The sequence below is a fragment of the Zootoca vivipara genome, chromosome 15 (genome assembly GCF_965207765.1).
Source record: "Zootoca vivipara chromosome 15, rZooViv2.hap1.1, whole genome shotgun sequence".
NCBI lineage: Eukaryota > Metazoa > Chordata > Lepidosauria > Squamata > Lacertidae > Zootoca > Zootoca vivipara.
The window spans coordinates 274,995-287,468 of NC_142598.1; the positions used below are offsets into that span (position 1 = coordinate 274,995).

At 52.6% G+C, this 12,474-nt stretch overlaps 1 protein-coding gene across 2 annotated transcripts in view; it reads left to right on the top strand.

Moving 5' to 3' along the window:
• The first annotated feature begins 479 nt into the window (after positions 1-479).
• DNMT1 (DNA methyltransferase 1) overlaps positions 480-12,474 on the top strand; it is a 49,910-nt gene continuing 37,915 nt past the window's right edge. For both annotated transcript variants that reach the window (XM_060269086.2, XM_088658457.1), the window contains exon 1: positions 480-669. In XM_060269086.2, coding sequence (XP_060125069.2) covers positions 518-669 — 152 coding nt within the window. In that variant the 5' untranslated portion in view covers positions 480-517. The remainder of the gene's footprint in view (positions 670-12,474) is intronic.

Consider the following 12,474-nt stretch of genomic DNA (forward strand, 5'->3'; position numbering starts at 1 on the left):
CTGCGTTTCAACCTCGCAATAGACCCCCAGCTGAACCCCGAGTGCCAGCCTCCCAGCCGCGCTCCGGCCTCGGTTCGCTGCGCCTGGCCGGAGTCTCAGAAACGCGGGGTGCGTGGAGGAGGCCATGGGCGCGGAGCGAAGCCAGGCTGCCGCCCTTGCCGGACGGGGACAGGCGGACCTCTCGCCCAAGGGCCGGGCCTGAGGGCTGCCTTTCCCGCTTGCCTCGGCTCCAGGGGAGAGTCTGTCCGGAAGCGGGGGATCCGGACTCCGAGGAGGCCCGAAAACACCCCCCCCCCCAGGGTCCGGCCTTTCAGTTCCATACTGCACTGTATATACATATACTGTACGTAGACAGATAGACAGGACAATGGTACATCCCACCCGCCTCTTCGGCCTCCCCTATCACCTCTTGCCGAGTCCTCTCTCGCGCCTCTTCCGCTCCCCCCCCACCTATTTGGTTTCTCCCTCTCCGTGAGTGGCGGCTGGTGAAGGCCCGCCCCTTCCTCCCCAATTCCGGATGGTCTGTCTCGAGGCTCGCTCCGCCCCCTCCCTCCCCGACGCGCGCGCGCGCGAATCCGTCTCCTCCCTGCCTTCCTGCCTTCCTGCCGCCTTGCTGGTCCCGATGCCCGCCCGGGCCGCCCCGCTGACCCCGGAGGAGCTGCGCAGGCGGTGAGTGCGGATCCCCTCGCGGGGGGGGGGAGAGGTGCTCCCCCCGCCCAGCCTCGCGTCGAGGGGTCCCCAGCCCCGCTTCCCGCTTTCGCCCCGAGGGCGCGTTGCTCCCGCCGAGGCCGAGGGGTCCCTCTGCGCGGCCTCCCCTCCCCGGGGCTCCCCTCCCTCCCTCCCTCGCCCCCCCGAAACGTCCCTCCTCCGCCCCGCTTTCCCTGCTCCGTGTCCTCCCAGCCAGCACACCTTCCAAGCAAAGTTTTCCGAAAGGGGAGCGAAAGGCGGGAGGGAGGAAGGGGTCCCTTGGAAGCCGAAATTGGGATTCTGCCCCACCGACCTTGGTTTCCTGTACGAGTGGAGCGGAGGGGGTTGCCGGAGGGAGCATCGCCTGCCTGGAGACCCGCATTACTATGGGGGGCGAGTTCTCCCCCTCTGAGAATTGCAGTGCCCCAGTAAGGAAAGCGCTTTCCCGGAAAGGGGGGAGGTTTCCCCTTTTAATTCCCTTTCAATGCATAATTGTACGGGTGTTCCTAGACCTGCATTGCTATGGCTGTCAAATCACAAAACTAAGGGTGTTTAGTTGTCGGTAAATGTCCCCAAGAAATTAATTGCCAACTTTCAGCTCCCTCCACCCCCCCATCCCTTCTGTACGGGCTGGTGCCGCAACTTTTTCTTCGTTGGGGTGCAAAGGGGAGAATCAGCAGAGAAGCCGAAAGCGGCCCTTCCGTTTTCTGGGGGCTTTGCCTTTCCCTTGCTCACTGGGACCCTTTTTCTCTCCTTGTGCTGCACTTAGCACATGGGGCAGGAAACGGAGGAGAGTTTCTGATCTAGTGGAAAGCCTGGCTTGGCGGGAATGTGCCTGTGTGTATTGAGAGGAAGGGTTAAGAGGAAGCCAGGGCTGGTTGGTTCTCTACTTTTGAATGTCCACTGAATTTCAATGGAGCCCTTCCCTCCGCTCCCCTTGGGAGGTGTTTTTTGGTGAGCTCCCCCCCCCCTCTAATCTTTCCTACCTGTCATTCCACATAATAGTAGCTGTCTATTTCAAAACAATTTCCTTTGTCCTCTGCTTGCTGCTTCTGAACCTGATAACTCTGCTCTGCTGCCAAAAGGGGTTGGGTCTGGGATGGGAGGTAGGCGCTGCCCTCTCTTGCTCCATTGGGATTTCTTCCTAGCTACTTAGCCTCTTCTCACCCAGAGGATGCCAGTTGCTTCTTTACACTGAAGTAATGCTGCAGACCGTTACTGTTTCTCAACTTATTTTTGAGCTTTTGGTCTTATTTCTGAAATTGTTGGTAGCAAATATTTATCAACATCTTTAATTGTATTCTGTTTTCTAACTTTCACTTTTCTCCCTCAGATGGAGAAAAGTGAAAGTTAGAAAAGTTGTAGCTCAGGGTCTGTCATGTCTGTGTCATGTCTCTCAGAGCCAACTTAGGTGGTCCTTTGGGCCCGATTGCAAAATGGAATCTAGAAAGTAAACAAGCTAGCCTTTGCACAGCCATGCAGAGACCAAAAGAAGGAAATGGTTATGTCACAGTGGCCGGAGTGGACTACTTCAGAGTAACGACGCTACGCAGCTCTGCATTTTATTCTTTTATTGGTGCTGCGTATTTACAGTGCTCAAGTCATTGCTATTTACACGGAGCGATGTTGTCAGTCGGTTTCAGAACCTCCTAATGGCTTTTGGCGCGTCTTTCTCCAACACAAAAGCTTTGGCAGACCCATCCTCTTGCCCCTCCTCTTCCTGCGTAATTCTGGAGTTGGGGGGATGGGTCTTCCCCCCTTACTTGCCCCTTCCTGTCCCACCTGGGACCCTGGCTCCTCTACCTTGCCTGAGCCTCGGACACGACTTCCTGCTTCCCCACTGGAATCGGAACTCTCCCTGCTTTCCCCTTTGCTCGGGGACGGGCTTGAACTCAGGAGGGGAGGGACTTCGCGATATCCCCTGTCCCTCACATCCACCCCCCTCCCAAGCTCTCCTTCACCCCTCCCCAGGCCCCCTCCATGTGTCGGTGACGACTGGAAGCCTAAAAACTCGGTGCTCTCCGAGCCCGTTGGTGTGAACACCTCCCCCCAGTCCTGCGAGCCCCCCCCTTCCGCCTGGGAGGACGGGAATCCCAAAAAGTCCGTGGCGTCAGAGCTGGTGGGGGTAAAAATGTTTTGCCAATCTGCTCCTTCCTCTGACTGGGTGGATCTTGGCGACACCCATACCTCATCCTCTGGTTCCTCAAACTCCGCTTCCCAGCGCCATGGGGAGCTGCTCTCCCGTGCCTCCTCCTCCTCCCCCTCCCTTTCCCTGTGCCAGGGCTTGGGTCTGTGGGGAAAGAGGGCGTGAAATTCTTCCACCAAGAATTCCTCCTGTATCTGAGTGGCGGGGACCCATTCATTCTGGGACGGTGGAGCATCCTCCCATGCCATGAGGTACTCCAGGCCCCCCACCCCCCACCTTGAATCCAGGATGGCCGTGGCCTCATTGAGTTGCTCCCTGCCTTCCCTCTCCCCCCCTCCCTCGGGGGTTTGTTCGCTGTCTCGGAGCCTGCTGCTTTCCCTGTACGGCGACAGCAGCGATCTATGAAACACTGGATGCACCCTCATGTCCTCTGGCAGTGCCAGCCTGTATGCCACCGGGTTGACCTGTTGCGTGACCGTGAAGGGGCCCAGCCATTTGGGTGCCAGCTTTTTGCACCTCCCCCTGGTGGGAAGGCCCTCCGAGGACAACCACACCTTGTCCCCCACCCTGATGACCTCCCCTTGTCGCCTGTGGCGATCTGCCCCCTTTTTGTACGCTTCCTTGGCCCTCTCCAAGTGTTCTCTGAGCTGCTGGTGCACCGTCTCCAGTTCCTCTGCCCAATCCTCAGCCTGTGGGCCCTCCTCCTCCTCCTCCCCCTCCCTTTCTGGGAAAGATCTGAGGTCGCGCCCGTAATTGGCCTTAAAGGGCGACACCCCTGTGGAGACGTGCACTGCATTGTTGTAGGCAAATTCTGCTAGTGGCAGGCGATCCACCCAGTCCGTTTGCCGCTGGCTGACGTAGCATCTCAGGTACTGCTGCAGAATGGCGTTGACCCTCTCCGCTTGTCCGTTGGTCTGCGGGTGTCTAGCCGTCGACAAGCTGACCTCCACCTGCAGGAGGTTCATGAGCCGCCGCCAGAACCTGGAAACAAATTGGCGGCCACGATCCGAAATAACCCTTAAAGGTAATCCATGCAGTCTGAAAACGTGATCAACAAACAGTTTGGCTGTCTCTTCTGCCGAGACTGCCCTGGCACACGGTATAAAGTGACACATTTTGGACATGAGGTCCACCACCACCAACACTGCAGTCTTACCCCTGGACGAAGGCAGATCTGTGATGAAGTCCATGGACACCACTTCCCACGGCCTGTGTGGTGTGGCTAAGGGCTCCAGCAACCCTGGTGGCGCTGCTCTGACCACCTTCGCCCGCTGGCAGGTGTTACAGCCCCTTACATAGTCTCGAACATCTTCCCTCACCCCTGGCCACCAGAAGTGTCTCATGACTAGGTGAGTGGTCTTGTCCCTTCCAAAATGCCCCGCTGTTGGGTTGTCGTGCATCTGCTTGAGGACCGTACGTCGAAGCTGGTTGGTGGGTAGGTACAGCGCACCCTTGTAGAAAAGCAGCCCTCTGCGTTCTGCAAAGTCTTTTGCCTGCTCCCTCCCCCCTCTCAGTTCTCTGAAGATGCGGTTGGCAAATTCATCCGCTGCCGTCAGTGCTGTGAGTTCTGCCTCGCTCACCACTGCTGCTCCGCAGGACCATGCCGACGGGGGGAAAATGTGCCTTGGGGCTGGTGGCGCCTCCTCCTCCTCCATGTACTCTGGCTTGCGGGAGAGGGCATCCGCCCTGACATTCTGCTCTCCCGGGATGTAATGTATGGAGAAGTTGAAGTTCGAGAAGAACTCTGCCCACCGTATCTGCCGCTGGTTGAGCACCCTGGCAGTTCTCCAGAACTCCAGGTTCTTGTGGTCTGTGCACACCTGGATGGGGTGCTTGGCGCCCACCAGGAAGTGTCTCCAGTGCTGGAACGCCGCGTGGATCGCAAGAAGTTCCCGATCAAAAACTGTGTAGTTTCGCTCGGGCTGGGTCAACTTCCTGGAGAAGAAGGCACAGGGTCTCCACTCTGTTGGCGTCCAGTTGCAACAAAATGGCGCCCACAGCCTTATCCGAAGCATCTGTCTCAATGCGTAGGGGCGCGTCCTGAACCACGTGGAACAGGTTCTGGTCTGAGGCGAACACCCTCTTGAGGCTTTCGAACGCTGCTTGCGCCTCTGGTGTCCACCTGAACTTCTGCTTGCCTCTCAGGCAGTCAGTGATGGGAGCCGTAACTCGAGAGAAGTTCTTGATGAACTTCCTGTAGAAGTTGGCAAAGCCTAGTAGGCGTTGGGCATCTTTGCGCGTCCTGGGGCTGTGCCAGTCCAGGATGGTCTGCACCTTGTCCTTGTCCATCGCTAGCCCCTTGTCTGACAGCTTGTAGCCCAGGAAGTCCACCTCCTTGGTGTGAAACTTGCACTTCTCCAGCTTCACATACAGGTGGTTCTCCTTCAGGCGCTGTAACACCTCCCTGACGTCCTTCACGTGCTGCACTGGGTCGTTGGAGTAAATAAGGATGTCATCCAGAAAGACCAAGCATTTCCTGAAGAGTAGGGACCCCAGGACGTGGTGCATGAAGGCCTGGAAGCATGCTGAGCCCCCTTGCAACCCGAAGGGCATCACCAGATATTCAAAAGAGCCCAGAGGCGTGAACATCGTGGTTTTCCACTCATCGCCCTCCCGGATCCTGATCAAGTTGTACGCCCCCCTCAGGTCTAGCTTGGTGAAAATCTTGCCCCTGCGTGCCGCTGTCAGGAGATCATCCACTCTGGGCATGGGGAAAGCCACTGGCTCTGTCACCGAATTCAGCCGTCTAAAATCCACCACAAGACGGCGCTGTTGCGTGTCCTTCTTGTCCACCCAGAAGACCGGGCTGCCCCCTGCTGCCTTGCTTTCTCTGATGAACCCCCGCTTGAGGTTCTTGTCGATGAAAGCGCGCAGATCCTCCAGTTCCTGGTCTGACATGGCGTACAGCTTGGCTGGGGGTATAGTTGCCCCTGGCACCAGGTTGATCTGGCAGTCAAAAGGCCTGTGTGGGGGCAGGTGGTCGGACTCCGCTTCGCTGAAGACCTCCTGCAGGTCCCAGTATGGTTTGGGTATCGCCTCACCCCCTTTGACGTGCATGGTGGCCACCGTGGCTATCGGAGGCCCCTCCCCTGGTTGGTGCTGCATGCAATGTTCCAGGCAAAAGTCCGATCCAAAAGTGATGCATCTCTGATGCCAACTTATGGAGGGGTCGTGGCGCGCCAACCAGCTCATGCCCAAAACGATTGGGGGGTCTGAGATGGTGGTGACGTTGAATGCCAGTGTCTCTGAGTGCCTTCCAACCGTCATTCTCATGGGGGGGGTTTGATGAGTGATGGCCCCTCCCAGCAGCTCTCTGCCGTCAATGGTTGCCACGTGCAGAGGAAAATCCAGCTGCAGAAGCTGGATCTGGTGCTCTTCTGCAAAGTTCCTCGAGAAGAAGTTCGCTGACGCCCCACTGTCAATTAAGGCGAGGACTGTCAGGGGATAGCCATTTGGGAGCGTGAGCGTCACTTCTAGAACCACTCCTGCTCTGGGAGGGGTGGGCTGGCTCTGCTCCTCTCTGTGCGGGTGGGTGGGCTGGGGCTGTTGTCTGCTGACTGTGCCTGGCTGCCGCCCCTTGTCTCCTGCCGCCAGGCTTTCCCGTTTCCCTGCTGTGGTGCTGCGTCAGTGGGGGAGGGCACAACCGTTCCCGCCTTTCCTTGCCACTCCCTGCGATGTGGGCAGTCTCTGACGAGATGCTGGGGGGAGTTGCAGAGAAAGCAATTCCCACCCCTTCCCTCCTTTCGCCTTGGCGCCGCTGGGGTTTGAAAAGCCCGCGCGCGCGCGCTATCAATCTGCATGGGTTCCTGGTCCTGACTGGCCCCAGGCGTGGCTTGAAAGGGTTGTTGAGGGAGTGGCTTCTCTTGCGACCGTGGGAACCAAGCCCGCTTTGCGCGCGTTGCTTGCTTGTCGCTCCACCTGGATTCCTGCCTCACCCCCACCGCCAGAGCCGCTTTGCTCAGTTGATCCATATTACTGGGCTTTGGACCTCTCGAGAGCTCATCCTTCACCTCCTCATGCAACCCCAAGTAGAACGCCGCTTGCAGTGGGGCCGACTGCAGATCCCACCCCAATCTGTGCACCAGCATGGTGAATTTCGCCCAATACGCGCGAACTGTCATATTTCCTTGGCGTAAATTATGAAGTTCCTCCTTAGTCTGGTCCATATGACTATCTGACGAATACATCGTTTTCAAACCTTCTAGAAATAGTTTGACATTCTTCATGCAAGGATTCCTTGTTGCAATTAACGGTCTTAGCCACTCCCTGGCCGCCCCTGTAAGGTGCTCCACAATAAACGCTACTCTGTGCTCATCATCAGGGAACTCATCGTGGTGCAGCTCAAGAGCATACACAATCTCAGTCTCAAAGCCCTGAAACTCCTTCGGGTCTCCATCGAACTTGCTTACTAGGGTCCCGGCTCTCCTTCCTGGCAGCACTTGGACTTGGGGTGCCCCTCCCGCCTTGTTTTTCTCTGCATCCAGCTTGTTTTGGAGGTCTACCGCCACCGCCCTTAAATGCTGCTCTTTTTCCTGAAGCTCTCTCACCTGTTCCGCAAGTTGTAGCCGGTCGTCCTGGACCTTCTTAGTCTCCTCTTTAGCTGCCTTCAATTCTCCCTGCGCCTGCAGCGACAGCTGTTGCAGTTCTAGCTGGGCTTGCTCAGCGATCTGCCGCCACTTCTCCGCCTCTGACACGCTCATCCCGGCAACTCCAAAGTAGCCCAAAAAGGATTAGGAGGTTGCTGTCACAGTGGCCGGAGTGGACTACTTCAGAGTAACGACGCTACGCAGCTCTGCATTTTATTCTTTTATTGGTGCTGCGTATTTACAGTGCTCAAGTCATTGCTATTTACACGGAGCGATGTTGTCAGTCGGTTTCAGAACCTCCTAATGGCTTTTGGCGCGTCTTTCTCCAACACAAAAGCTTTGGCAGACCCATCCTCTTGCCCCTCCTCTTCCTGCGTAATTCTGGAGTTGGGGGGATGGGTCTTCCCCCCTTACTTGCCCCTTCCTGTCCCACCTGGGACCCTGGCTCCTCTACCTTGCCTGAGCCTCGGACACGACTTCCTGCTTCCCCACTGGAATCGGAACTCTCCCTGCTTTCCCCTTTGCTCGGGGACGGGCTTGAACTCAGGAGGGGAGGGACTTCGCGATATCCCCTGTCCCTCACAGGTTATTTCTCATTTCTTTCCTTTTTTCAGCTTCTCATTAAGTTGCCTGCAAGCTAGCCTGCGTTCCACCTTGAAGGCTCTAGTATGTGCATTTTGCCCACCATTACAGTTGTGAGGCTGTAACTTGTGCCACATGGTGCATCTGTTCGTGTATCTACTTCCTGAGTCTCCCTCTCAGAGCAGTGCACGGGGGCAGCAACCGCTGCTCTGCTATTGTCTGGAGTCAACAGTCTGGGAGGAACTCGCTTGCCTTTCCCTTATGAGAGCCAGTGGTGGCTCTAAACTTCAGCTCTGGGATTTTCCTAAACTATTTCCCCCCTTTCCGCATTTTTCGATTGTCTGCCCTCAGTGGGAACATATCATTCTTGGAAGAGGAGGGGCTGATGGTAGACTTTTGTCCAACACAGAAACATGTTCTCAAACAAAACCTCTTCAGCTTCCATTATTTCCCATCTCTGTGTTGCCTTGCACACAAGTTTGGTCTATGGTGCTTTCATTTGGAAGGGGGCTTCTGAGTGAGGGATGCTGGGCCAGCTGCTCAGCCTGTAAGTTCTATTCTAACAGTTCAGACTTCTATTTCTCTTTGGCAAGGGGGTTGTGGGTAGGTGGCATTTCTTAGGATTCTGAATTTGACCCAGTAGATTTGCATTGTTGACCTTAAGCAAGGTATACATTCAGCGCTTTCAGTCATAGTTAGGCAGTCGGTTGAGCATGTCTGATAATGTCAAATTTGAGGAAAAAATAATTCAGATTTGCAGCTTCTCTCAGGAGTCTTCAAAGAGATTCTTCCCCAAGGAGAGAAGGCATTGGAAGTAGTTGTATTTTAGCAGCAAGACCTCTTGCCTAACAGGCTTCCATTTCCATTCTGCGCCAGGAATGGACGACTTCCTTGACATTGCAGGGAGAAGAAGCAGATAAAGATAATGAGAATGGTGGGGGTTAAACCATTCTCTGAATTCCTCTCTGGGCTTGACAGGAACGGACATTCATCCGCTGTTTGCCCTGAGGTCTGGCACTCGCTTCCCCATGGAATGTGAGGACAGGCAAAGGCACTGGAGGCAGAAGCACTTGGTCTGCCACAACACCCCAGACTCCTTTTCTGGAAGCAGAGGTCACCCCATTAATTGGATTTTTAAATTGGCTTTAAAGTAATGAGGGTGCTGGAAAAAGATGCGATGATAAACTGTGGGACATTCAGTTGCATGGATCTAAAGGTATGAACTGAAATAAGATTTTATTCAGTGCGAGAGACGGCTGGGAGAGGGAAGCCCATGGTTTGTTTATTCTAAGCTTCTTTTTATATTTATGATTCGGCAACCCTCTCTAGAATGCAAGATGAAAAAAATATTTACAAGTGAGGAAGGAAGAAATTGGAGTATTCTTGAGATTAATTAGCAAGAATGAAGACTGTGTGACTTGAAAGAAGGGGGAGGGGGAATCTGAAGTATGCTGGAAACATATGTGTCCTTCCCCCCACCTCCACTTAAAACATCGAAAAAAGAAAAAGAGACTGAGATTTGTTTGTGCTTCTGACAAAATGTAATTTAAGATAAAGGATAATTGGTCATAAATTTCAGCTGTAAGGAAGAAAGGAAACGGGGCTGTGGGAGTGGTGTTGCAGAGATACTGAGAGTTGCAAAGGAAAATCTCCAGCACATTCGAAAATAGCCCACTTGCCTAGGCTGAAGAAAAACAATGGCATAACGGTAAAGGACCTCTGGATAGTTAAGTCTATAGGTACCTATTTATCTACTTGCATTGGCGTGCTTTTGAATTGCTAGGTTGGCAGGAACTGGGACAGAGCAATGGGAGCTCACCCTGGATTTGAACTACCGACCTTCTGATCCGGCAAGCCCAAGAGGCTCAGTTAGCAGGATGTTGTCTGTTCTGAGAGATTGAAGCAAGGGATGGAGAGATAAGTCCTTTGAGAAATTTTGAGACTCAGTTCTGCCCCAAGTCATGATGGGAGGCAGCATGAGCTGGCAAGTGAAAGAGACAACACCATATGCAGTGGTGCCTCGCTAGACGAATTTAATTCGTTCCACGGGTCTTTTCTTATAACGAAAAATTCGTCTAGCGAATCCCATAGGAATGCATTGAATTTTTTTTTTAAAAAAATTGCCCATAGGAACGCATTAATTGAATTTCAATGCATTCCTATGGGAAACCGCGATTCGCTAGATGAATTTTTCGTAAAACGAATTCGTCTAGCGAGGCAACCTCCGCTAGAAAAAACCTTTCGTTAATCGGAAATTTCGTTAAGCAAGGCATTTGTTAAGCGAGGCACCACTGTATGGTCAAAAGGGAATCTCCATGGACATAACAGTTTTTCACATGCAGGACAGAACAAGGATAACAGTTTGAGTTCCTCACTTGAAGTTTTATAAATTTATATAATATAACAACACAAATGGAAATCATTAATTAATGCAGCTGTTGATTAAAGGATTATTATTATAACTGAAATATAACTGACATTAATGGGATTATGAAACACAGTGACATAAGATCAGAACTGCACCCAGTCCATCCTGCAGGGAGCCACTTTAACTAAAATGTATTAATTGGAAGTTGGTTGGCATTTGAATAATTGTATTAATTGGGAATTAATTCATATTGTTATAGTTTGGCTATTATTGAGGGAATATTGGAAAACTAATAAAAAATTATTTAGAAAAGGACTTCTCACCTAACAGAGATTTCTTCCCTACAGTTCACTAAGTTGTAAAACAAGAATGTAGACTAGTGTGCTAAGGATGTGGTGGTGGGCCACTTTGGATTTGTAGGATAAGTAAAAAGAGACATGGAAAAAATATCAAAATTGGATGCAGTGTTGGAGGGGGGGCCCTTGCATGTGGCGGCCCTGCCTTGGCCTCAGGGAATGTCACAATGGGACAGGAATTAAATGTGCAAAGTGCAAGCAAGTGGCGCCCTTTTTGCCTTGGCTCATGTCCTGGGGCAAAGTGTGTCAGCAGCTCTTTGTTTTTGGTTGAGGGGGTGGTTCCCTGGTAGGCATCCAAAGAGAAACCTTTTGCCTCAATGGAGTTAAGGAATTAGTCAGTTTCTGAAAAATTTGGTCCTGTTCTTACAAGCATGTGTGTCTGTACACAGCCGGAAATGACAGAAAGTGCAGAAGAGGGTCTCCAGAGTTGCTTTCTGGAACATATTGGTGCCTGTATGTAGCTGGGGCCTCTGTTGAATCATGTGCTTTGAGGGAAAACTTTCATATGTCATTTTGTAGATTTCTGGCTTCCAGCTGGAAATGTTTGACTCTTAAGAAGAGGACGCATAGATTTTGGGGGGAGTGGAATTCAAAGCCTAAGGTCTCCATGGGAATCCACCAATACAGATACACCAGTACAGGAAGAAGGTGACCAGAGGGAAGCATAGTTACTTCACAACAGCGTCTGTTTTAGGAAACAGGTTTTCTAAGTGCATTGTAGGGGGTTGGACTAGATGATCCTTGTGGTCCCTTGGAACTCTATAATTCTACGATTCATCTCTCCCTTGGCCTTCATCAATGGAACCTAAATTGGCATGTCAGCAACTCCACTGCTGCTTCCTTCTGGGTCTAGGTTGGGGTTGCCAACATGGTGACATCTGGATATTGTTGGATTTCAACTTCCATCAGCCCCGGCAAGCCTGTCCAATGGTCAGGGATGAACGGGAGTTGCAGTCAAACAATGTCCCACAGGAGATGCTGGCTGGCTTGCCCTGGTCTAGGTGCTGCCTCTGAAGGGCTGAGGTTGGCTTTGGCTGCCCCCCAGCCAACACTTCCTGGGAAATTAGTGAAGAAGAAGAAGAAGAAGAAGAAGAAGAAGAAGAAGAAGAAGAAGAAGAAGAAGAAGAAGAAGAAGAAGAAGAAGAAGAAGAAGAAGAAGAAGAAGAAGAAGAGTTTGGATTTGATATCCCGCTTTATCACTACCCGAAGGAGTCTCAAAGCGGCTAACAATCTCCTTTCCCTTCTTCCCCCACAACAAACACCCTGTGAGGTGAGTGGGGCTGAGAGACTTCAGTGAAGTGTGACTAGCCCAAGGTCACCCAGCAGCTGCAGGTGGAGGAGCGGAGACACGAACCCGGTTCCCCAGATTACGAGTCTACCGCTCTTAACCACGACACCACACTGGCTCTCCTGTGGGACATTGTTTGACTGCAGCTCCCGTTCATCCCTGACCATTGGACAGGCTTGCTGGGGCTGATGGAAGCATTCCACAGATTTGAAATAATCCTTGCTAGCCAGCTAGAACATGCTCTCAGTTTGTGGGTCTGTGAAGGGGGGGCGGTAGCATGGATTTCCTCCCTAAATTGAACACTCTAGACCCCCACCCCAGCTGTTTCTAAGGGATAATCTTTCTATATAGGCTTCTATCCCACTCAATTCCAATTCCTTCCCTCAGAATGGTTTTGTTGGATTGCCATCTTAGTGCATATGGCAAATAAAGCAACAACAAAACAAATAACAAAATGGAAT